This window comes from Oncorhynchus clarkii, chromosome 26 (genome assembly GCF_045791955.1).
Source record: "Oncorhynchus clarkii lewisi isolate Uvic-CL-2024 chromosome 26, UVic_Ocla_1.0, whole genome shotgun sequence".
Taxonomy (NCBI): Eukaryota; Metazoa; Chordata; class Actinopteri; order Salmoniformes; family Salmonidae; genus Oncorhynchus; species Oncorhynchus clarkii.
Window position 1 is genome coordinate 270593 of NC_092172.1, and position 26997 is coordinate 297589.

At 40.6% G+C, this 26997-nt stretch overlaps 1 protein-coding gene across 1 annotated transcript in view; it reads right to left on the minus strand.

Moving 5' to 3' along the window:
* The window catches only part of LOC139385202 (axoneme-associated protein mst101(2)), a 280755-nt gene that overhangs the window by 88217 nt on the left and 165541 nt on the right, over nucleotides 1-26997 (minus strand). The window contains exons 2-10 of the mRNA XM_071130313.1: nucleotides 11707-11916; nucleotides 11481-11564; nucleotides 11292-11384; nucleotides 10603-10746; nucleotides 10376-10474; nucleotides 10166-10285; nucleotides 9538-9657; nucleotides 8627-8677; nucleotides 8414-8440 (exon numbers count right to left, since the gene is read on the minus strand). Coding sequence (XP_070986414.1) covers nucleotides 8414-8440; nucleotides 8627-8677; nucleotides 9538-9657; nucleotides 10166-10285; nucleotides 10376-10474; nucleotides 10603-10746; nucleotides 11292-11384; nucleotides 11481-11564; nucleotides 11707-11916 — 948 coding nt within the window. The remainder of the gene's footprint in view (nucleotides 1-8413; nucleotides 8441-8626; nucleotides 8678-9537; nucleotides 9658-10165; nucleotides 10286-10375; nucleotides 10475-10602; nucleotides 10747-11291; nucleotides 11385-11480; nucleotides 11565-11706; nucleotides 11917-26997) is intronic.

Below are 26997 nucleotides of genomic sequence, written 5' to 3' on the forward strand. Positions count from 1 at the left end.
TGTGAAAATCACATTTTGGACATCGTAGTTAATGATATGAAATATTTCCAAATACCTTGTTGGTCTTCATCCATATCCATAACCTCTCCAGCTCTTAGGTGGGCCTTAGATCCCATGACTCTAAGCATCTGTTTTTGGATCCACAACTTTTTTGGGGTGGTGTATTTCTTCACCCCCTCTGAACTGTCATTAGTACTGTCCTTGTCTCCTTGCTCTTCTTCAGCCTCTTTGACAGCATCATCCTTCTCCGCCACAACTGGAGTGACGCGTATTTCAGGTGCAGGGTCGCCGTCCTTTGTAGTGCCTATCAATTCTGCAACTGTGTCACCAAGCCACTGTCTTTATTATTGACTTTACCATCTCCACATCTCAGTAGCATTCGTCAGAGGTGAGTTGGTGCAGATGCAAACACGCAAACATTAAGACATTGACAGAGTTATGGAAATTAAATGGCAACACATTCCAACATTCGTCATATTCATACAAGATACACCACATGCTGAACTCTGATTGGCTGATTTCCTGTTTTATCTAGCCTGCAATTATATTCAATTGACACATTTTTATCTAAATGGTTGTGTTGACTGTCTATCATTTGTTGCATAGATGAAAACTGTTCCAGACATAAAATCTTTAAGCAGTCATCCATTAAATAATCCCTATTGAAATACGATGCCAACTGTTTAACTTTTTCCTTGATGGACTGTAGACAACATCTATTTACTTTATTAACCAGTAGTGAACATTTGAATTGCAACATTTAGTCCGTGGTCAGTCAAACAGATAATGCAGAAACAATGCAAGAGGGGTACAAGACAACATGGAAGAAGAGAATGCATCTCCTAAACCAATATATTTCCATTTCAGAGGCACCTCATGCTTTACATGAAACATAATTATTGTCCCATTAGTAGTCTACATGCATTAACTAAAATTATTCATACCCGTGACTTATTCCACATTTTGTTGTGTTACAGCCTGATTTCAAAATAAAAATCTCACCCATCTACACACAATACCCCGTGACAAATATATTTTTTAATGTTAGCACATTTATCAATAATAAAACACAGAAATAGCTCATTTACATAAGTAGCCACACCCCTGAGTCAATACATTGCAGAAGAACATTTGGCAGCAATTACAGCTTTGAGTCATCTTGGGTATGTCTGTATCAGCTTTACACATCTGGAATTGGAGAATTTCTTAAGCTCTGTTAAGTTAGATGGGGAGTGGTGGTGAACAATATTCTTCAAGTCTTTCCACTGATTTTCAGTGGGATTCCAAGTCTGTGTTTTGGCTGGGCCACTCAAACTTTCACATGCTTGTTCTGAAGCCATTCCATCATTGCTTTGGCTGTATGCTTGGGGTAATTGTTCTCAAGACATAGCACTTTGCGCTCAAGCCAAAGAGTTCAATTTTTGTCTCAGCAGACCACAGAATCTTTTGCCTTATGCTCTCTCAAGTATCTTTTCACAAACTCCAGCCGTGCTGTCATGTGCCTTTTTCTCAGAAGTGGCAACATTTTGTCAGTGGTCAGACGGAAGTCTACCCACTCTCCTGTAAAGCCCAGATTGGTGAAGTGCTGTAGAGACCGTTGTCCTTCTGGCAGGTTCTCCCATCTCAGTCTAGGAACTCTCTAGTTCTGTCAACGTAGTCATTGGGTTCTTGGTCACCTCCCTGACCAAGGTCCTTCTTGCCTGGTTTCTCAGTTTGGTCGGACGGCCAGCTCTAGGCAGAGCCTGGGTAGTTCCATATTTTTTCAATTTCCCAATGATGGAGACCACTGTGCTTTTGGAAACGTTCAACAGTAGAAATGTTTTATACCCTTCCCCAGGTATAATTATATCTCAGAGATCATCGGAAAGTTCCTTGGGCTTGATGGTATAGTTTCTGCTCTGTCAACTGTGGGAAATGATAGACAGGTGTGTTTCTTTCTAAGGTTGCAAGATCGAATCCCCGAGATGACAAGGTAAAAATGTCGTTCTGCCCCTGAACAAATCAAATGTATTTATATAGCCCTTCTTACATCAGCTGATATCTCAAAGTGCTGTACAGAAACCCAGCCTAAAACCCCAAACAGCAAGCAATGCAGGTGTAGAAGCACGATGGCTAGGAAAAACTCCCTAGAAAGGCCAAAACCTAGGAAGAAACCTAGAGTGGAACCAGGTTATGAGGTGTGGCCAGTCCTCTTCTGGCTGTGTCGGATGGATATTATAACAGAACATGGCCAAGATGTTCAAATGTTCATAAATTACCAGAATGATCAAATAATAATAATCACAGTAGTGGTCGAGAGTGCAGCAAGTCAGCACCTCAGGAGTAAATGTCAGTTGGCTTTTCATAGCCGATCATTAAGAGTATCTCTACCACTCCTGCTGTCTCTAGAGAGTTGAAAACAGCAGGTCTGGGACAGGTAGCACATCCGGTGAACAGGTCAGGGTTCCATAGCCGCAAGTTGTAGTGACATCTAAAAAATTATCAAAAGAAAATGGACGCACCTCAGCTCAATTTGGAGTGTCATAGCAAAGGGGTGTGAATAATGTCAATTAGTTATTTCTGTATTTCATTTTCAATACATTTACTACGAATCGTACTACACCGGCTCTGACATTGGACGGATGTGGCAGGGCTTGCAAACCATTACAGGCTACAAAAGGAAGCACAGCAGAGAGCTGCCCAGACCCACTCCAATTTGCTTTCCGCCCAAATAGGTCCACAGACGATGCAATCTCAACCACACTGCACACTGCCCTAACCCATCTGGACAAGAGGAATACCTATGTGAGAATGCTGTTTATCGACTACAGCTCGGCATTTAACACCATAGTGCCCTCCAAGCTCGTCATCAAGCTCGAGACCCTGGGTCTCGACCCCGCCCTGTGCAACTGGGTACTGGACTTCCTGACGGGCCGCCCCCAGGTGGTGAGGGTAGGCAACAACATTTCCACCCCGCTGATCCTCAACACTGGGGCCCCACAAGGGTGCGTTCTGAGCCCTCTCCTGTACTCCCTGTTCACCCACGACTGCGTGGCCACGCACGCCTCCAACTCAATCATCAAGTTTGCGGACGACACAACAGTGGTAGGCTTGATTACCAACAACGACGAGACGGCCTACAGGGAGGAGGTGAGGGCCCTCGGAGTGTGGTGTCAGGAAAATAACCTCACACTCAACGTCAACAAAACTAAGGAGATGATTGTGGACTTCAGGAAACAGCAGAGGGAACACCCCCCTATCCACATCGATGGAACAGTAGTGGAGAGGGTAGTAAGTTTTAAGTTCCTCGGCGTACACATCACAGACAAACTGAATTGGTCCACCCACACAGACAGCATCGTGAAGAAGGCGCAGCAGCGCCTCTTCAACCTCAGGAGGCTGAAGAAATTTGGCTTGTCACCAAAAGCACTCAAACTTCTACAGATGCACAATCGAGAGCATCCTGTCGGGCTGTATCACCGCCTGGTACGGCAGCTGCTCCGCCCACAACCGTAAGGCTCTTCAGAGGGTAGTGAGGTCTGCACAACGCATCACCGGAGGCAAACTACCTGCCCTCCAGGACACCTACACCACTCGATGTCACAGGAAGGCCATAAAGATCATCAAGGACAACAACCACCCGAGCCACTGCCTGTTCACCCCGCTATCATCCAGAAGGCGAGGTCAGTACAGGTGCATCAAAGCTGGGACCGAGAGACTGAAAAACAGCTTCTATCTCAAGGCCATCAGATTGTTAAACAGCCACCACTAACATTGAGTGGCTGCTGCAACACACTGACTCAACTCCAGCCACTTTAATAATGGGAATTGATGGGAAATGATGTAAAATATATCACTAGCCACTTTAAACAATGCTGCCTAATATAATGTTTACATACCCTACATTATTCATCTCATATGTATACGTATATACTGTACTCTATATCATCTACTGCATCCTTATGTAATACATGTATCACTGGCCACTTTAACTATGCCACTTTGTTTACATACTCATCTCATATGTATATACTGTACTCGATACCATCTACTGTATCTTGCCTATGCTGCTCTGTACCATCACTCATCCATATATCTTTATGTACATATTCTTTATCCCCTTACACTGTGTATAAGACAGTAGTTTTGGAATTGTTAGTTAGATTACTTGTTGGTTATTACTGCATTGTCGGAACTAGAAGCACAAGCATTTCGCTACACTCGCATTAACGCATTAACATCTGCTAACCATGTGTATGTGACAAATAAAATTTGATTTGATTTTGATTTGACACGAGCCGAGCAGACGAGCTAAACTCCTTCTTTGCTTGCTTCAAGGCAAATAACACTGAAACTTGAGTGAGAGCACCAGCTGTTCCAGAAGACTGTGTGATCACGCTCTCCGCAGCCAATGTGAGTAAGACCTTTCAACAGCTCAACATTCACAAGGCTGCAGGGCCAGACAGATTATCAGGACGTGTACTGCGAACATGCGCTGAGCAACTGGCAAGTGTCTTCACTGACATTTTCAACCTCTCCCTGTCCGAGTCTGTAATACCAACATGTTTTAAGCAGACCACCATAGTGCCTGTGCCCAAGAACACTAAGGTAACCTGCCTAAATGACTACCGACCCATAGCACTCATGTCTGTAGCCATGAAGTGCTTTAAAAGGCAGGTCATGGCTCACATCAATCCCATTATCCCAGATCCACTCCAATGTGCATACCGCCCAAACAGATCCCCACATGATTCAATCTCTATGGCACTCCACACTGCCCTTTCCCACCTGGACAAAAGGAACACCTATTTGAGAATGCTATTCATTGCCTACAGCTCAGCATTCAACACCATAGTGCCCTTAAAGCTCATCAATAAGCAAAGGACCCTGGGACTAAACCCCTCCCTCTGCAACTGGATCCTGGACTTCCTGGTAGGCCGCCCCCAGGTGGTAAGGGTAGGTAACAACATCCGCTACACTAATCCTCAACACAGGGGCCCCTCAGTGGTGCGTGCTCAGTCCCCTCCTGTACTTCATGTTCACTCATGACTGCACGGCCAGGCACGAATCCAACACCATCATTAAGTTTGCCGATGACACAACAATGGTAGTAGGCCTGATCACTGACAATGATGAGACAACCTATATGGAGGAGGTCAGAGACCTGGCCGTGTGGTGCCAGGACAACAACCTCTTCCTCAACGTGATCAAGACAAAGGAGACGATTGTGGACTACAGGAAAAAGAGGACCGAGCACGCCCCCATTCTCATCGACTGGGCTGCAGTTGCTGAGGTTGAGAGCGTCAAGTTCCTTGGTGTCCACATCACCAACAAACTAACATGGTCCAAGCACACCAAGACAGTCGTGAATTGGGCACGACAAAACCTATTCCCCCTCAGGAGACTGAAAAGATTTGGCATGGGTCCGCAGATGCTCAAAAGGTTCTACAGCTGCACCATCGAGAGCATGGTTTCATCACTACCTGGTATGGCAACTGCTCGGCCTCCGACCACAAGGTACTACAGAGGGTAGTGCGAATGGGCCAGTACATCAATGGGGCCAACCTTCCTGCCATCCAGGACCTCTATACCAGGCAGTGTCAGAGGAAGGCCCTAGAAATTGTCAAAGACATCCAGCCACCCTAGTCATAGACTATTCTCTCTGCTACCGCAAGGCAACCAGTACTGGAGTGCCAAGTCTAGGTCCAAGAGGCTTCTAACCCACTTCTACCCCCAAGCCATAATGCTCCTTAACTTCTAATTAAATGGCTACCCAGACTATTTGCATTGCTCCCCTCTTTTGTTATTATCTATGCATAGTCACTTTAATAACTCTACCTACATGTACATACTACCTCAACTAACTGGTGCACCCGCACATTAACTCTGTACCGGTAACCCCCTGTATATGGTCTCGCTATTGTTATTTTACTGCTGCTCTTTAATTACTTGTCACTTTTATTTCTTATTCTTATCCGTATTTCTTTCAAACTGTATTGTTGTTTAGGGGCTCGTAAGTTAGCATTTCACTGTAAGGTGCATGCTGTTGTATTCGGTGCATGTAACTAATACAATTTGATTTGATATGATTTTTTTAAATGACTAAAAACATGTTTTCACTTTGTCATTATGGGGTATTGTGTGTACTGTAGATGCAACTGTTTGGGATCTGACCATAAGGCGCTACAGAGGGTAGTGCGTATGGCCCAGCAGATCACTGGGACCAAGCTTTCTGCCAACCAGGACCTATAAACTAGGTTGTACCAGAGGGCCAAAAAATTGTCAAAGACTCCAGTCACCCAAGTCAGACTGTTCTCTCTGCTACCGCACGGCAAGCGGTATCAGTGCGCCAAGTCTAGGACCAAAAGGATTCTTAACAGCTTCTACTACCAAGCCATAAGACTGCTGAACAATTAATCAAATGGCCACCATGTTTTACATTGACCCCCCCGGTACTGGTACCCCCTGTATATAGCCTCGTTATTGTTATAGATTTTTCTTGTGTTACTTTTTTAAAAACGTTTGTTTATTTAGTAAATATTTTCTTAACTCTGTTTCTTGAGCTGCGTTGTTGGTTAAGGGCTTGTAAGTAAGCATTTCACAGTAAGGTCCTGTTGTATTCGACGCATGTGACAAATACAATTTGATTTGGGTGAGAAGAAAACACATTTTGAATTCAGGGTGTAACAAAACAAAATGGGGAGTAAGTCAAGGGGTATGCATATACATTCTGAAGGCACTATGCAAAATTAGATTATGAAATAGTGGAAAAAAAGGTTCACGCCACAGAGCATTATTACAACTCAGTAACCACATTTCCATCCAAGTCATACTGTCTAAAAAAAATGATCACGACAGCTATGATGGAAACAGGACATTTTTAGGTGTCTATAAAATTAAATATGTGCGAAATGGCGATGGAAACTATGGTGGCAAAATTGCAAATTATGTTATAATATTTGTATTGCATCAAATGGTTGTTTTATTTGACATAATAGAGTATTCTTATAGCTATTGTGTGGATGGGCCTCTGGGAGATAACACTGACAGAGGAGATTTACAATGTCTTTGGGTGATAAAACCTAAAGAGCATACCAGAGCACGAGCTAATGTTTCTGTTCCATATGGTACCAGAGATAGATGGTTCCAGTTTGGTCTATACAATGAAAACTTTCATACAAATCTTAACCTTGTGACCCATTCTATATATCTGTTGTTCGTCATGTAGCTGGAAAGGGGTGTATCTTTACTATAAAAGATCTCAGTAGCATTTGTGTCGCCGCACTGAATGAATCATCAGAGACGGTGGTGATTCGTTGACAAGCCATTTCTATTAAAAAGCTCTCACTATTAAAGATTTAGTTTAAGTATAACTGACTTGTGTGATAACTTTGTCTCTCCTCATTTGATAGTAAAGACATGAACCACCACAAAATGCCTTTATGCACAAATATGGATATTATTGATGTATTGATACAATATTGATATTGATATAATAACCATCGTATCAGAGTAACGGTGTGTTGTCCTCCTCCCATTACGACTCGGGAAACCATACAGTTTATTAGGCTACACATGAAACTAGTTATGATGAACTTCACAGGGTGGTGAATGTGCACTGTGATGTTGATGCGCCCTTCCAATAAATATTGAGGGTCTTATTCTGGTGACATGATGATCAATGCTTGACTGCTGTTTGACAAATACTAATATTCTCGCTCTTATCCATAGTAATCTCATCATGCAGACTATACCTGCACAGCCTACTGTTAGCTAGAGTGCATGTGTCAAGACAAGAGTAGGAACATTTGCTATTCAACGCAAACATGTTTTGTGAAGAAACTATTGGTATAGTTGAAAATGCAATGGAAACATGTTGAACTTTAGATTTTACATTTTAATTGTGTGCACTACATCACGCACTGATTTTTTTCTTATGCGGATTCTCGTGTATTGACATGAAAATCTGTCACCAATTAGGTGGAAACCAAGCTAGTGTCAGAATGTTACAAATACAAATCCATTTTGCAAGGCAACAATGTTTAGTACAGGCAGCCACACCTTTGCACACTGAATGAGATTGGTTGATTTTAACACAGGAGACCGAGATTTTCAAATTGTCTCAACTATTGCCATGGATGATACAAAACAAAAATATTCTGTAGATCATTTTGTAATGAGGAAAATCTTGTAACTGATCATATTCAAAAATATTATGTGACAACCTTAGTCGCCCCTTATAATACACCTTGATTTACACAACTGAACAAACAAAACAAAAACATTTCAAGTCATCAAACATCACACCACATGAAAGCAGAATTCCACAGCCGGATCAAATGAGTTGACAATTGATGAAACTCTACATTTGTTACTGTATTAACATCATCCTTTGGTAGTGGTGACAATTGGTGTACGAACGATTGTTACGTACCTTTTTCCAGGGGTGGCAAAAACTGTCCTAGGATTGGAAGGAAAAACATTGATTTGATTGAAAATCTATTGATGAAATGAAAGGGAAGAGATTTCATCAAACAACCTAATAGTACATCTACAGTATCGTGAGCGTTTGCTTAAAAATCAACCTTAACAAATTCTAAGAGAGTTTGGTAATTATTAACTAACTGAGAAATGAACAAAAACCAACCTTTCTTCCTTATCACATGCATCACAGATGCTGGTATAGTACTAGGTTCATCTACACCCAAAAGAAAACAGACATGTAGGAGTCAATATCTTGAAACATACGTGTTATTCCTAATTTCATATGTGAAAATCATGTGCTTATGTAAAGAGATTTGCATACATTTGAGTTACTTGAGCAGATAACAAGTAAAGGCCCAGTGTAGTGTACAAAACATTAGGAACACCTTTTGCCCTCAGAACAGCCTAAATTCGCCAGTGCATGTACATGGTGTCGAAAGCATTCCACAGAGATGCTGGCCCATGTTGACACCAATGCTTCCCACAGTTGTGCCAATTTGGCTGGATGTCCTTTGGGTGGTGGACCATTCTTGACACACACAGGAAACTGTTGAGTGTGAAAACCCAGCAGCGTTGCAGTTCTTGACACACTCAAACCAGTGCTCCTGGCACATACTACCATATCCCGTTCAAAGGCACTTCAATATTTTGTCTTGCCCATTCACCCTCTGAATGGCACACATACACAATCCATGTCTTAAGGATTAAAAATCCTTCTTGAAATTGTTTCCTCCCCTTCATCAACACTGATTGGAGTGGATTTAACAGGTGACATCAGTAAGGAATCATAGCTTCATATGAATTCACCTGATCAGTCTATGTCATGGAAAGAGTTCCTAATGTTTTGTACACTCGATGTATAGCCAGAACAGTATCATGAATGAGATGGTACGTTATTGATGTCAGGTCCAAAATGATTAGCACCCTTGATAAATAATACAAATACTGAGCAATCTTTATCAATGGTGCCAATAATGTTGGACCTGACTGTATGTCACATGTCACATTATCTATGTCCTATTATTGTTCCTATGTCATAGAATGCATGTGATGGTCACACCAAACCAGGTATACCTTTATCATCCATAAGCATGTTGGACAGATAATCCATGAACATGTTTTTCCCATCTGCAATCTCAAGCACTGCATCTGTGACCACTTTCATAGGGTCAAAGTTCATCTCAGGAATGACCCCTAAAGATACAAAAAGACCATTAGCTGGTGGTGTTCCATTAGGATATGAAAAGAAGAATTGGATTGAAAGAACTGGATCTTTGAAAGATACGTTTTTTTCTTCTTCGTCCTAATATTAAGTTCAGTGGTGGTCTTGTGTTCCCAGACACACCATGAACCAAGAATGGCTAAAGGCTAGGCTTGTTCAATGGTAACTTCCAAGACATGACATACAGTAACACAGCTTCATAGCAATTGAATAAGCGAATTCATACATTATTAGAACTGTTCTCTGAAAATACCCACTAATACAGGGGTGTCAAACTCATTCCATGGAGGGCCGAGTGTCTGCAGGGTTTTGGTTTTTCCTTTCAATTAAAACCTAGACAACCAGGTGAGGGGAGTTCCTTACTAATGAGTGACCTTAATTCATCAATGAAGTACAAGGGTGGAGCGAAAACCCGCAGACATTTCCATGGAATGAGTTTGACATGTGCTCTAAGACAAGCTACTTGCTATTTATAAGTACCTTGATCGCCTATTAGCAAGTTGGAGACATAGTCCACAAGCATGTTCTTCTGCTCAATGACAATCCCAAACATTCTTCTGAGAACCAGTATGGGATCGATGTTCACTTCTTGAGGGATACCTGTTCATAGGAGAGGTGAACTGAAAATTCTGATAATCCATGCATTGATTTGAACTATTTTGCTGTAAATTGCTCTACAGAAGTGTATACCTGGCAGCAGGTCCCAAATGTAGGTTCCAGTAGAACTTGTACAGTCCTTGATAACATGCACTATGTCTTCTGCATTGATGTTCAGTGCATGGATAAGGGCTGAGCATAGAAGAAAATATGGAGAGCTCATCACATGTATTAAGGACATTTACTTTTTATCAATATCAACAAAGAAATAAAATAATATTTATAGAAAATAATGTTATGTAATAACAATGTGGACATACCCTGTAAGATATCCAATATGGCATCCAATAGAACACAGAGTGTGCCTTGTATGTAACCCACGACTCCACATATAGAGTTATTGGTGACATTAAACACACCCCTGCCAATAATCACCGGGTCAACGTAGCTCAGGTAAAAGTTTCCTGAGAAAATAAACATTTTCAAACATGTCATATTAATTTATTAGTCCAATGTAGTAATATCTAAATAGTTGCAGAAGTTAGGTGTATTTTGGTGTTTTAAATTAATACAGTGGGGGGGCACAGATTACTAATTATTGCACAGCACTTGACATGAATGTGTAGATTATGTGTCGTAGGTGGATCTACGGAAAAATCACTGCCTATAAAAATACATTCTACCATTTTTATTCTATTTATAATCAGGTTTGCAACTTTTCTATTAGCATTTTGAATGATTGAACATGGCATATAATGTTGGAATTAAATACAGATTTTCAGAAGAGTTGTGTTTTTGTGATGTATTTCCGTGATAGGAAGTTACAAGTACTAATCAATATTGCAGTGCAAAGTCAAGTACAGTGCAATATCATTAATCTGCTTGGAATCCCGGCCTAACGTTCATTAATGTAAGGAAACAAAAAAACTAAATTAACCTCCCCCCAAAAAATTCCCCCAAAAATGTCAAGAACATAAGACCACTTTAACACCATTGGGCATCCTTATACCGTCATCATCAGAGAGGAAGTCCACAAATAAGCCTTTTACATCTTTGACAGCATTCATGTGGTCCAGACTCAAATGAGGAGCAAATGCACATTCTGAGGACACAGTAAGAAAATGTATATTGCTTTACACAGTTTTTTAAATTGGACAGGATTCTGCGTAAAAATATTACAAGATATATATATAGCTACCTTGAGCCTCATAGAACATGTTGGACATTCCCTCTACAGCATCATTAACAGCTTTCATGGGATCCAAAACTACGTCTTGAATGTCTGCAAAAAAGCATTGTGAAAAACAGGGTTAGGGTAAGGGTTTGGGAAGAAAATGTAATACTGTTTAACATGAAATATGTTCAAATATTTTCAAACTAATGGTCTCCATAAGACTTAACAAATGTCAAAGAAAGAGACTTACCAGTGACCCCTTTATATTCTACAACATCAAACATCATGAAGCCTGCAGTAATCCAGGAGAGAAGGAGGCTAATAGTCACCACTAACTCTACAGAAAAGGTTAGTTTCTTGAGTATTCCAAACCCTTGGGCCTTAGGAGGGGATGATGGGGGCACCACGTTCCCATTCAGCCCATCGGCTACAGCAGCTGAGATGGACTCCACCGCTGCACCTGGAAGCATGAGAAAGCTTTATATTGCTGCCAAGTAATGCATGATCGTCATACTTACTCTATACTAGTGATTCATCTTGGGGCTGAGTGAGGAGTAGAAATTCAACAAATCAGGTAGCTATTATGTCAGTGATATTTCCTATTATAGTAGTGATATCTTTAAATATGCCACAAAGCTTGGAATATGTACACGTCCTGTTAAGTGCATGGCAGTATAATTGTTTTCAATACCCAGTTAACACAAATAAATACAACACAAATAGTTTGACATTCAATAGGTTATTTACTGGCCTCTAGACAGATAAATCTTCAGGTATTTTTGGTACCCTTATTATACACTCTAAAAGAAAAATGCTACTAGTATTATCCCTCAGCTGTCATAAGACAGCTTTAGCCACATGTTTGTTGTGGTTAATAAGTCTAAGGCCCCATCCAGACAGGGAAGGACCTCAGTGATGCCAGTGACTCAGATGTGCAAAGTTGACTCAGTCAACTTCTGGGGTTGCTGCAGAGGAGGTCAAAGGGAGGTTGATGTAGTTGATGGTTTTTAGCGTTACCGATTCTGGGGCGGTGGCAGAACCAGTTGGACGGGCATTTGATTTCCATATAGGACCATGTTTCTTCATGGGTGGTCCCGTGATAAAAAAAAATGCTTTTATCGTAAAGCCATCATTTAACTAAATATGTATTACCAACTCATCTTGGGTATGTCTATCAGTTTTCCACATGTGGATTTGGGGATTTTCTCCTTTTCTCAATCTCTGTTAAATGTGACCCGTTTCAGGAAGCTAGGCATATGTCACAAGTCACAGGAGAGGCTTTTTATCATTTTCATGTGCCTTAATAACAAAGTTGTATGCCATCTGTAAATGTGAATACCAATGTTAAATTATGAGCCTTGTTTGTTAAGCCACAGAAAAGGACAACAACCTTCCCAATAACCATGATTGGCTGAGATAATGAGTGGGCTGGGCATGCTGAGAGAGGAGTTTGGATTGGTTTGGCATATACAGGTATGAAGGCTTCTGTCTGTTTGAGCTGGTCAGTCTGTGTTGGTAATCCTGTCGAACACAGCTTTAAAAAAGTAGTGGTGCTGCATAAAGTGTTGCTCTCCACTTTCTGGGGGATCGAGTTTTGAAATCAGTGGAATTAGAGAATGAAAGCTAAAGAGTTGGAGAAAACGGATTATGTAACGGATGTGAAACGGCTAGCTTAGTTAGCAGTGTGCGCTAAATAGCGTTTCAATCGGTGACATCACTTGCTCTGAGACCTTGAAGTAGTTGTTCCCCTTGCTCTGCAAGGGCCGCGGCTTTTGTGGAGCGATGGGTAACGATGCTTCGTGGGTGTCAGTTGTTGATGTGTGCAGAAGGTCCCTGGTTCGCGCCCGGGTATGGGCGAGGGGACGGTCTAAAATTATACTGTTACAATTACATCTTCAAACTAAGGAAAACTGTGGCATGGCATACGTGACATGCATGATGATGTATATGGGTAAGATAGCTAGCTACATTTTCAGATATTACACGTTTATAATTTTGACAGAAAGTGGTTTCACTTAAAGCTAAAGTGTACTGCTAGCTAGCCAACTAATGTTAGCTGGCTGGCTCCCTAGTGAACATTAAGTGTATGACGTTATTATTCGTATCCCAGAACCATTTGCTTTGCTAGTTAAAGCCTAATGTTAGCTAGCTAACATTGAACCTCATTGGTTAGCTCCCAGCAGATTCATGCAGGGTAGCAACGACAGAATTTGGCACTATGTTCATTGTTGTTTAATGGCAGGCCAACTGGCAGGCTCATAGGCTAACGTTATGTGACGTGTGTGATCTTACATGTTGTTTACCTAGCTAGCTACATGTCTTAAGCTAAAGTGTACTGTTAGCTAGATAGCTAACGTTAGCTGGCTGGCTCCCTAGCTGACGTTATTATTCGTATCCCAGAGCAATTTGCTTGGCTAGTTAGAGCCCAATGTCTATTTCTGACATTTGTAATTCCTTTACTTGTTTGTAAAATGTTTGTATGCTTTTGTAAACGGAGTACTGTCCTCAGATAATTGCATGGTATGCCTTTGCCGTAAAGCCTTTTTGAAATCTGACAAAGCAGCTGGATTAACAAGTTAATCTTTAAAACGATGTATAACACTTATGAATGTTTATTATGACTATTTCTGTATTTTGAATTTGACGTTCAGCAATTTCACCGGATGTTGTCGAGGTGGGTCGCTAGCGGAACGCCTGCACCAGAAAGCTTAAGCTAAAGCGTACAACACTCGCTGAATATGGTCATTGTCAGTAAACGTGGGCAAAAAATCATAATGAAATTGTTGCCAGCAGAGCTGGTTAGGCTGTTTCCATGTTTTCCTGAGGGAACACAAATAATTGGCCAGAGCGTCAAGTGTGTGCTCTGAACGGTCTGAGAGCGAAATTATGTGGATGGGGCTAAAGCTTAAAAGAGGGTGTGAACGGTGCTGAATGGGTGTAGACAAAGAAGAGCTCTTCACTAGATACCAAAACATTCAAATGCTGTTTCTCTAAATTAAGTTCTCTCAAAATTAAGCAGAATTACTCTCCCATTCCTCAAAAATGCAGTGTATGATATATCATTTTGTAGCTCTGAGTCTCTACGTTCATCCACACACCATTTCAAATGTTGCTACTTAAGACCGAATCCAACTGGTGAGTCACAAATTAGATTCAATGGGATTCGTCTGGGCTTTGGCTGGGCCACTCGAGGACTTTCACTTTCTTGTTCTGAAGCCATTCCAGCATTGCTTTAGCTGTATGATCATTGTCCTGTTGGAATGTAAATCTTTGCCCCAGTCTAAGGTTGTTAGTACTCTGAAGCAGGTTCTCATGAAGGACTAGCTTGGATTTTTTCTCCATTCATTGTTCTCTCTATTCTTACCAGTCTCCCTGCCACTATAAAGCATCCCCATAACATGATGATGCCACCACCATGCTTCACGGTAGGGATGGTGTTAGACAGGTGATGAGCTGTGACTGGTTTTCTCCAGACAGCGCATTTTATTTAGACCAAAGAGTAAAATGTTTCTCATCCGACCACATAATCATTTGCCTTATGATCTCAGAGTCCTTCACGTGCATTTTTGCAGGGGTGCTGTCATGTGCCTCAGGAGTGGTTCCATCTGGCTGCTCTCCCATGAAGTCCAGATTGGTGGTGTGCTGTAGAGACGTTGTCCTTCTGGCAGGTTCTCCCGTCTCAGCCAAGAAACTCTGTAGTTCTGTCAGAGTGGTCATTGGGTTCTTGGTCACCTCCCTGACCAAGGTCCTTCTTGCCCCGGTTGCTCAGTTTGGTCGGACAGCCAGAACTAGGCAAAATCTGGGTTGTTTTTTTCCAATTCCCAATGATGGAGACCACTGTGCTTTCGGAGTCTTTCAACACTCTAGAACTTATGGGGTATTGTGCGTAGATGGGTGAGAAAAACATCTATTCAATCAATTTTTTATTCAGGCTGTAACAACAAAATGTGTAATAAGTCAAGGGGTATGAATACTTTTTGTATTTATATATAACTAAAATATAAAACGGCACATGTGAAGTTTGTCCCATGTTTAATTGGTCCCATGTTTAAGCTGAAATTAAAATTCCCAGAACGTTTCCATGCACACAAGCAGCTTATTTCTCTCAAATTTTGTGCAAAAATGTTTTTACATCCCATTTAGTGAGCATTTCTCCTTTTCCAAGAAAATCCATTTACCTGACAGGTGTGGCTTATCAAGAAGCTGTTCAAAAAGCATGATCATTACACAGGTGCATCTTGTGCTGGGGACAATAAAATGTCACAGTTTTGTCACACAACACAATGCCACAGATGTCTGAAGTTTTGAGGGAGCGTGCAATTGGCACGCTGACTGCAGTATTGTCCACCAGAGCTGTTGCCTGCCGTAAGTTGCCTCCAACTTCATTTTAGAGAATTTGGCACTACCTCCAAACGACCTCACAACCGCAGACCATGTGTAACCATGCCAGCTCAGGACCTCCACATCTGGCATCTTCACCTGCAAGATCATCTCAGACCAGCCACTCGGGCAGCTGATGAAATTGTCAGTTTGCACAACCAAATAACTTACACACAAACTGTCAGAAACTGTCTCAGGGAAGCTCATCTGTGTTCTCGTTTTCCTCACCAGAGTCTTTACCTGACTGCAGTTCGGCATCATAACCGACCTCAGTGAGCAAATGCTCACCTTCGATGAGAGATTTGCTCACAATTGCATGTTACAGATGGCAATTTGAATGGACAGAGGTACCGTGACGAGGTGCTGAGGCCCATGTCGCAAGGATCTGTATACAATTCCTGTAAGCCGAAAATGTCCCAGTACCTCAATGGCCTGCATACTCTCCCCAGACATGTCACCCATTGAGCATAATTGGGATGCTCTGAATTGACGTGTAAGACAGCATGTTCCAGTTCCCGCCAATATCCAGCCACTTTGCACAACCAAGATTTGGACAACATTACAGAGGCCACAATCAACAGCCTGATCAACGCAATGGAAAGGTGGTGTGTCGCACTGCATCAGGCAAATGGTGATCACACCAGATACTGACTGGTTTTTTGATCCTCACCCCTACCAAGGTATCTGTGACCAATATATTAATATCTGTGTTCCCAGTCATGTGATTAGGGCCTAATGAATTCATTTCAATTGACTGATTTCCTTATATGAACTGTAACTCAGTGAAATCTTAGAAATTGTTGCATGTTGCGTTATATTTTTGTTCGGTGTAGTTTATCATTGTATCATTTTCATGGAATTTTTGTGGGAATTAAATACAATTTACACAACAGGTGGGTCTAATCTTGAATGCTGATTGGTTAAAACCACGTTCCAGCCGGTGTCTAATCCACAAGTTACCACCAGCTAAATCTTTGACGTTAAAATGCTTATTTACTCTGTTCCATCTGACTGCGCAATTCACTGTCTCATCAGCACAGCCAGGCAATTTATAGACTTGATCTCCACTATAAAAAGCATCTAGACTATATCTCACAAGTATTTTTTTCTTTTAGACTACCATTTCATGTTCAAAATCAGAGATTTGTATAAACCATTCTGTCTCTCCGATATCCTCAACATTGTTTCAATATTCAAATTCGATATCCAGCAGTCCCAAAATAGTGAACGTATCAGAAGTCGGAACACCCATGCCAAATCATGAATCAGCTGGCATAATTTATGGATATTTACAAAGAAATGTTAATTGAGAAAATGTCGAACACAACGAAGTGCAGCTAGTTTGCAGTCTTTCCAGCTTCAGTCATTCTGTTAGCTGTGTGTTTGGTTAACTCCTCTGAACAACAGTGTCCTGACGAGAGAGCAAATGTTTTATGCCAGGCGAAATTGCGCCTCATTAGCTCATTGTTATGAATGTATCCGAATAAATGTCACTAGAAAACAGCCTAAACAAATGCAAATGCAGCTTCTTTGTTGTTATTATGGCAGCACTGTATGACTTGACTGTAAATTAGATATTGTTGGCTAGCTAGGTAGCAAGGGATAAGAATGTTACCAGCCAGTATGATAATGGAACATTTAGAGCAAGCTAATGTCCATAGATATAGAAAGAAAATACTTAATGACTGGGTTGAGTCTCTGGCAACTGAACCAATAGAACGAACAACCAGCCGGCTTGGGTAGCAATATCTTGTGGAAGGATGAAATAGTACTAATTAATCAATCAAAATAACATATTTTTGTTAAATATGTCAATCATTATTTGAATATGTTGGTAACCTGTTGTATAAAAGTGATAACGCCCTTGAATCAGGTATTTAGAGGATATATTGGCACAGTTTGCCGGCCCGAGACAAACACCCATGCCAATATATCCGCCAAATACCGGCTTCTCTGCCATTTTTCACTTAATTATTAAGAACTTATTTAGCCCCCGTGCTAAGGAAGCACTCTGTTACCTTTGCACGTTCATCCAAAATAATTCTAGCATCCGAACAGCGCAAGGTGCAACCGACCAACTTCTTAAATTTACAAGTCTTAAACTGCCACACCGAGTGAACACCCCCCTGTCTTACTATATTTAGCCTATGTATCTGATAGACAACAATGACAAGCCACCAGGTCCTGACAACTTCGATGGGAAATTACTGAAGATAATAGAAGATGATCTTGCCAATCCTATTTGCCATATCGTTAATTTAAGCTGACTAGAAAGTGTCTGGTAGGAAGCAAAAGTTATTCCCTTACCTAAGGACACATAAGCCCCCTTTACTAGCTCAAATAGCCGACCAATCAGCCTGCTACCAACCCTTTGTAAACCTTTTGAAAAGATAGTGCTATTTTACAGTAAACAAATAGACAGACTTTCAGCATGCTTAAAGGGAAGGACATACAACAAGCACAGCACTTACACAAATGACTGATGATTGGCTGAGAGAAATTGATGATGAAAAGATTGTGGGGGCTGTTTGTTAGACTTCAGTCCGGCTTTTGACATTATTGATCATAGTCTTTTGCTGGAAAAACGTATGTGTTATTGCTTTACACCCACTGCTATATTATGGATGAAAAGTTACCTGTCTAACAGAACACAGAGGGTGTTCTTTAATGCGAGATTTGAGGAAAGCTAGTGTGTCTAGTTATACGGATGACTGAACACTATACACGTCAGCTACCACAGTCACAGAAGTTAACTGCAACACTTAACTTAGCTGCAGTTAGTTTCAGAATGGGTGGAACAGGGATATGTTAGTCCTAAATATTTCTAAACCTAAAAGCATTGTATTTGGGAAAAATCATTCACTAAACCCTAAACCTCAACTAAATCTTGTAATGAACAATGTGGTGATTGAGCAAGTTGAACTGTCATGGTCAAAATATATTGATACAACAGTAACTAGGATGGGGAGAATTCTGTCCATAAAGAGCTGCTCTGCATTCTTAACAGCACTATCAAAAAGGCAGGTCCTACAGGCCCTAGTTTTGTTCCACCTGTTCAGTTGTGTGGTCAAGTGCCACAAAGAGGGACTTAGGAAAATTCCAATTGGCTCAGAACAGGGCAGCACGGCTGGCCCTTGGATGTACACAGAGAGGTAACATTAATAATATGCATGTCAATCTCTCCTGGCTCAAAGTGAAGGAGAGATTGACTAACATCACTACTTGTATTTGTGAGAAGTATTAACATGTCTGTTTGAACTAATGGCACACAGCTCGGACACCCATGCATACCCCACAAGACATGCCATCAGAGGTCTCTTTACAGTCCCCAAGTCCAGAACAGACTATGAGAAGGCGCACAGTACTAAATATAGCCATGACTACATGGAACTCTACTCCACATCAAGTAACTCATGCAAGCAGTAAAATTAGGTTTAAAATGCAGATACAAATACACATTATGGAACAGCGAAGACTGTGAAGCAACCCACAAATATAGGCACAGACACATGCATACAACCACACGGTAACATAAGCACTACACCCACACGTACAAATGGATTTTGTGTTGTAGATATGTGGTAGTAGAGTAGGGGCCTGAGGGCACAGGAAGAGTAGCTGCTGTCTTGAACAGGTCGATTCGTCCTCAACAATAATTTATTTCAACTCAGTTTAATTTATTATGGGTTGGGGGCCCCTTGGAGGTCAGGGTTCCTTCCCCCAGATAGCATATGAACACGTCATAAACAGCAAAGAGTTGCAGGAAATTGCAGGAAATTATTATTTTCTCATCCTCATGGCAAAATGTAAAGAATAGCATGAGATGAGCTATAAAACAGCAACTTTGTCTCTCAGCCGCATGACACATTATGTAGAAAAGCATTATAAGACTGCACATTTTTCCTCTCTGCCCATGGCAAAATGTGTTGAAATGCAGGAAGTTAGCCATTTTCCTAAATAAGTCTGTTTAACCCCCCCCCAAAAAAATATATATATTTTGGGCGGGTTGGGAGGCTCTCTTGAGGTATGTGCCCCGGGGCCCAAAATGAGTTAATCCGACTCTGTTCGGACGGACTGGGTCTCCTCTGCTCAGCCGCTCAGAATGTTCATTAATTATTCTTTTTTTTTCATTGGATGAAATATATTTTTGGGCTGCGCCATCGAGTTTAACGAGATGAAAACGCCGCTGGCACTGACCCGGCACCCCTGGTAGGCTAAAATCGAACACACCAAAACAGTACCACATCTTCAACTTTGTTCCTGTCATTAAAAGAAAACCTTCCAGAATGACGAGTGGATGCTGACAGAATACGGTCAGGCGAGACTCAGGAGTCGGGATCAACATTCAATGGTATGTTCACACTCTATTAGTGTGAACATATATTAGTGACCTACTACTACTGAGGTAATGACCTACTACTACTGAGGTAATGACCTACTACTACTACTGAGGTAATGACCTACTACTACTACTGAGGTAATGACCTACTACTACTACTGAGGTAATGACCTATTACTACTACTACTGAGGTAATGACCTAATACTACTACTACTTTGGTAATGACCTACTACTACTACTACTACTGAGGTAATGACCTACTAATACTACTACTACTACTACAATAATGACCTACTACTACTGAGGTAATGACCTACTACGACTACTACTACTGAGGTAATGACCTACTACTACTACTACTGCGGTAATGACCTACTACTACTACTACTGAGGTAATGACCTACTACTACTACTACTGAGGTAATGACCTACTACTACTACTACTACTGAGGTAATGACCTACTACTACTGAGGTAATGACCTACTACTACTACTGAGTTAATGACCTACTACTACTACTGAGGTAATGACCTACTACGACTACTACTACTGAGGTAATGACCTACTACTACTACTACTGAGGTATTGACCTACTACTACTACTACTACTGAGGTAATGACCTACTACTACTACTACTACTGAGGTAATGACCTACTACTACTACTACTACTACTGAGGTAATGACCTACTACTACTACTACTACTACTACTGAGGTAATGACCTACTACTACTACTACTACTACTACTACTGAGGTAATGACCTACTACTACTACTACTGAGGTAATGACCTACTACTACTACTACTGAGGTAATGACCTACTACTACTACTACAACTGAGGAATTGACCTACTACTACTACTACTACTACTACTACTACTACTACTACTACTGAGGTAATGACCTACTACTACTACTGAGGAAATGACCTACTACTACTACTACTGAGGTAATGACCTACTACTACTACTACTGAGGTAATGACCTACTACTACTACTACTACTGAGGTAATGACCTACTACTACTACTGAGGTAATGACCTACTACTAATACTGAGGTAATGACCTACTACTACTACTGAGGTAATGACCTACCACTACTACTAATACTACGGTAATGACCTACTACTACTACTACTACTACTACGGTAATGACCTACTACTACTGAGGTAATGACCTACTATGACTACTACTACTGAAGTAATGACCTACTATGACTACTACTACTGAGGTAATGACCACTACTACTACTACTGAGGTAATGACCTACTACTACTACTACTACTGAGGTAATGACCTACTAATACTACTACTGAGGTAATGACCTACTACTACTACTACTGAGTTAATGACCTACTACTACTACTACTACTGAGGTAATGACCTACTACTTCTACTACTACTACTACTGAGTTAATGACCTACTACTACTACTACTACTGAGGCAATGACCTACTACTACTACTACTACTGAGGTAATGACCTACTACTACTACTACTGAGGTAATTACCTACTACTACTACTACTGAGGTAATGACCTACTACTACTACTACTACTACTATTGAGGTAATGACCTACTACTACTACTGAGGTAATGACCTACTACTACTACTGAGGTAATGACCTACTACTACTACTACTGAGGTAATGACCTACTACTACTACAACTACTACTGAGGTAATGACCTACTACTACTACTACTACTACTACTACTGAGGTAATGACCTACTACTACTACTACTACTGAGGTATACCACTACTACTGAGGTAATGACCTACTACTACTACTACTGAGGTAATGACCTACTACTACTACTACTACTACTGAGTTAATGACCTACTACTACTACTACTACTGAGGTAATGACCTACTACTTCTACTACTACTACTGAGGTAATGACAAACTACAACTACTACTACTACTGAGGTAATGACATACTACTACTACTACTACTGAGGTAATGACCTACTACTACTACTACTACTGAGGTAATGACCTACTACTACTACTACTGAGGTAATGACCTACTACTACTACTACTACTACTATTGAGGTAATGACCTACTACTACTACTGAGGTAATGACCTACTACTACTACTACTGAGGTAATGACCTACTACTACTACTACTACTGAGGTAATGACCTACTACTACTACTACTACTACTACTACTGAGGTAATGACCTACTACTACTACTACTACTACTGCTGAGTTAATGACCTACTACTACTACTACTACTACTGAGGTAATGACCTACTACTACTACTACTACTGAGGTAATGACCTACTACTACTACTACTACTACTGAGGTAATGACCTACTACTACTACTACTACTGAGGTATACTACTACTACTGAGGTAATGACCTACTACTACTACTACTACTGAGGTAATGACCTACTACTACTACTACTACTACTACTGAGGTAATGACCTACCACTACTACTAATACTATGGTAATGACCTACGGTAATGACCTACTACGGTAATGACCTACTACTACTACGGTAATGATCTACTACTACTACTACTACTGAGGTAATGACCTACTACTACTACTACTGAGGTAATGACCTACTACTACTACTACTGAGGTAATGACCTACTACTACTACTACGGTAATGACCTACTACTACTGAGGTAATGACCTACTACTACTACTGAGGTAATGACCTACTACTACTACTACTGAGGTAATGACCTACTACTACTACTACTGAGGTAATGACCTACTACTACTACTACTGAGGTAATGACCTACTACTACTGAGGTAATGACCTACTACTACTGAGGTAATGACCTACTACTACTACTGAGGTAATGACCTAATACTACTGAGGTAATGACCTACTACTGCTGAGGTAATGACCTACTACTGCTGAGGTAATGACCTACGACTACTCCTACTACTATTGAGGTAATGACCTACTACTACTACTACTGAGGTAATGACCTACTACTACTACTACTACTACTGAGGTAATGACCTACTACTACTACTACTGAGGTAATGACCTACTACTACTACTACTGAGGTAATGACCTACTACTACTACTACTGAGGTAATGACCTACTACTACTGCTACTGAGGTAATGACCTACTACTACTACTACTGAGGTAATGACCTACTACTACTACTACTGAGGTAATGACCTACTACTACTACTACTACTACTACTACTACGGTAATGACCTACTACTACTGAGGTAATGACCTACTATGACTACTACTACTGAGGTAATGACCACTACTACTACTACTACTACTGAGGTAATGACCTACTACTACTACTACTGAGGTAATGACCTACTACTACTACTACTGAGGTAATGACCTACTACTACTACTACTACTACTAAGTTAATGACCTACTACTACTGCTACTGAGGTAATGACCTACTACTACTACTACTGAGGTAATGACCTACTACTACTACTACTGAGGTAATGACCTACTACTACTACTACTACTACTACTACGGTAATGACCTACTACTACTGAGGTAATGACCTACTATGACTACTACTACTGAGGTAATGACCTACTACTACTACTACTGAGGTAATAACCTACTACTACTACTACTGAGGTAATGACCTACTACTACTACTACTACTACTACTACGGTAATGACCTACTACTACTGAGGTAATGACCTACTATGACTACTACTACTGAGGTAATGACCACTACTACTACTACTGAGGTAATGACCTACTACTACTACTACTACTGAGGTAATGACCTACTAATACTACTACTGAGGTAATGACCTACTACTACTACTACTACTACTACTACTGAGTTAATGACCTACTACTACTACTACTACTACTGAGGTAATGACCTACTACTACTACTACTGAGGTAATGACCTACTACTACTACTACTGAGGTAATGACCTACTACTACTACTACTACTACTACTATTGAGGTAATGACCTACTACTACTACTGAGGTAATGACCTACTACTACTACTACTGAGGTAATGACCTACTACTACTGAGGTAATGACCTACTACTACTACTACTGAGGTAATGACCTACTACTACTACAACTACTACTGAGGTAATGACCTAATACTACTACTACTACTACTACTGAGGTAATGACCTACTACTACTACTACTACTACTGCTGAGTTAATGACCTACTACTACTACTACTGAGGTAATGACCTACTACTACTACTACTACTGAGGTAATGACCTAGTACTACTACTACTGAGGAATTGACCTACTACTACTAATACTACTACTACTGAGGTAATGACCTACTACTACTACTACTACTGAGGTAATGACCTACTACTACTACTACTACTGAGGTAATGACCTACTACTACTACTACTACTACTACTGAGGTAATGACCTACTACTACTACTGAGGTAATGACCTACTACTACTACTACTACTACTACTACTACTACTACTACTACTACTGAGGTAATGATCTACTACTACTACTACTACAACTGAGGAATTGACCTACTACTACTACTACTACTACTACTACTGAGGTAATGACCTACTACTACTACTGAGGAAATGACCTACTACTACTACTACTGAGGTAATGACCAACTACTACTACTACTGAGGTAATGACCTACTACTACTACTACTACTGAGGAAATGACCTACTACTACTACTCAGGTAATGACCTACTACTACTACTGAGGTAATGACCTACTACTAATACTGAGGTAATGACCTACTACTACTACTGAGGTAATGACCTACCACTACTACTAATACTACGGTAATGACCTACTACTACTACTACTACGGTAATGACCTACTACTACTGAGGTAATGACCTACTATGACTACTACTACTGAGGTAATGACCACTACTACTACTACTGAGGTAATGACCTACTACTACTACTACTACTACTACTACTACTACTACTACTACTACTGAGGTAATGATCTACTACTACTACTACTACAACTGAGGAATTGACCTACTACTACTACTACTACTACTACTACTGAGGTAATGACCTACTACTACTACTGAGGAAATGACCTACTACTACTACTACTACTGAGGTATACTACTACTACTGAGGTAATGACCTACTACTACTACTACTGAGGTAATGACCTACTACTACTACTACTACTACTACTGAGGTAATGACCTACTACTACTACTGAGGTAATGACCTACTACTACTACTACTACTACTACTACTACTACTACTACTGAGGTAATGATCTACTACTACTACTACTACAACTGAGGAATTGACCTACTACTACTACTACTACTACTACTACTGAGGTAATGACCTACTACTACTACTGAGGAAATGACCTACTACTACTACTACTACTGAGGTAATGACCAACTACTACTACTACTGAGGTAATGACCTACTACTACTACTACTACTGAGGAAATGACCTACTACTACTACTCAGGTAATGACCTACTACTACTACTGAGGTAATGACCTACTACTAATACTGAGGTAATGACCTACTACTACTACTGAGGTAATGACCTACCACTACTACTAATACTACGGTAATGACCTACTACTACTACTACTACGGTAATGACCTACTACTACTGAGGTAATGACCTACTATGACTACTACTACTGAGGTAATGACCACTACTACTACTACTGAGGTAATGACCTACTACTACTACTACTACTACTACTACTACTACTACTACTACTACTACTGAGGTAATGATCTACTACTACTACTACTACAACTGAGGAATTGACCTACTACTACTACTACTACTACTACTACTGAGGTAATGACCTACTACTACTACTGAGGAAATGACCTACTACTACTACTACTACTGAGGTAATGACCAACTACTACTACTACTGAGGTAATGACCTACTACTACTACTACTACTGAGGAAATGACCTACTACTACTACTGAGGTAATGACCTACTACTACTACTGAGGTAATGACCTACTACTAATACTGAGGTAATGACCTACTACTACTACTGAGGTAATAACCTACCACTACTACTAATACTACGGTAATGACCTACTACTACTACTACTACGGTAATGACCTACTACTACTGAGGTAATGACCTACTATGACTACTACTACTGAGGTAATGACCACTACTACTACTACTGAGGTAATGACCTACTACTACTACTACTACTACTGAGGTAATGACATACTACTACTACTGAGGTAATGACCTACCACTACTACTAATACTATGGTAATGACCTACTACGGTAATGACCTACTACGGTAATGACCTACTACTACTACGGTAATGACCTACTACTACTACTACTACTGAGGTAATGATCTACTACTACTACTACTACTATTGAGGTAATGACCTACTACTACTACTACTGAGGTAATGACCTACTACTACTACTACTGAGGTAATGACCTACTACTACTACTACTGAGGTAATGACCTACTACTACTACTACTGAGGTAATGACCTACTACTACTACTACTACGGTAATGACCTACTACTACTACTACTACTGAGGTAATGACCTACTATGACTACTACTACTGAGGTAATGACCACTACTACTACTACTGAGGTAATGACCTACTACTACTACTACTGAGGTAATGACCTACTAATACTACTACTGAGGTAATGACCTACTACTACTACTACTGAGTTAATGACCTACTACTACTACTACTGAGGTAATGACCTACTACTTCTACTACTACTATTGAGGTAATGACAAACTACAACTACTACTACTACTGAGGTAATGACCTACTACTACTACTACTACTACTACTGAGGTAA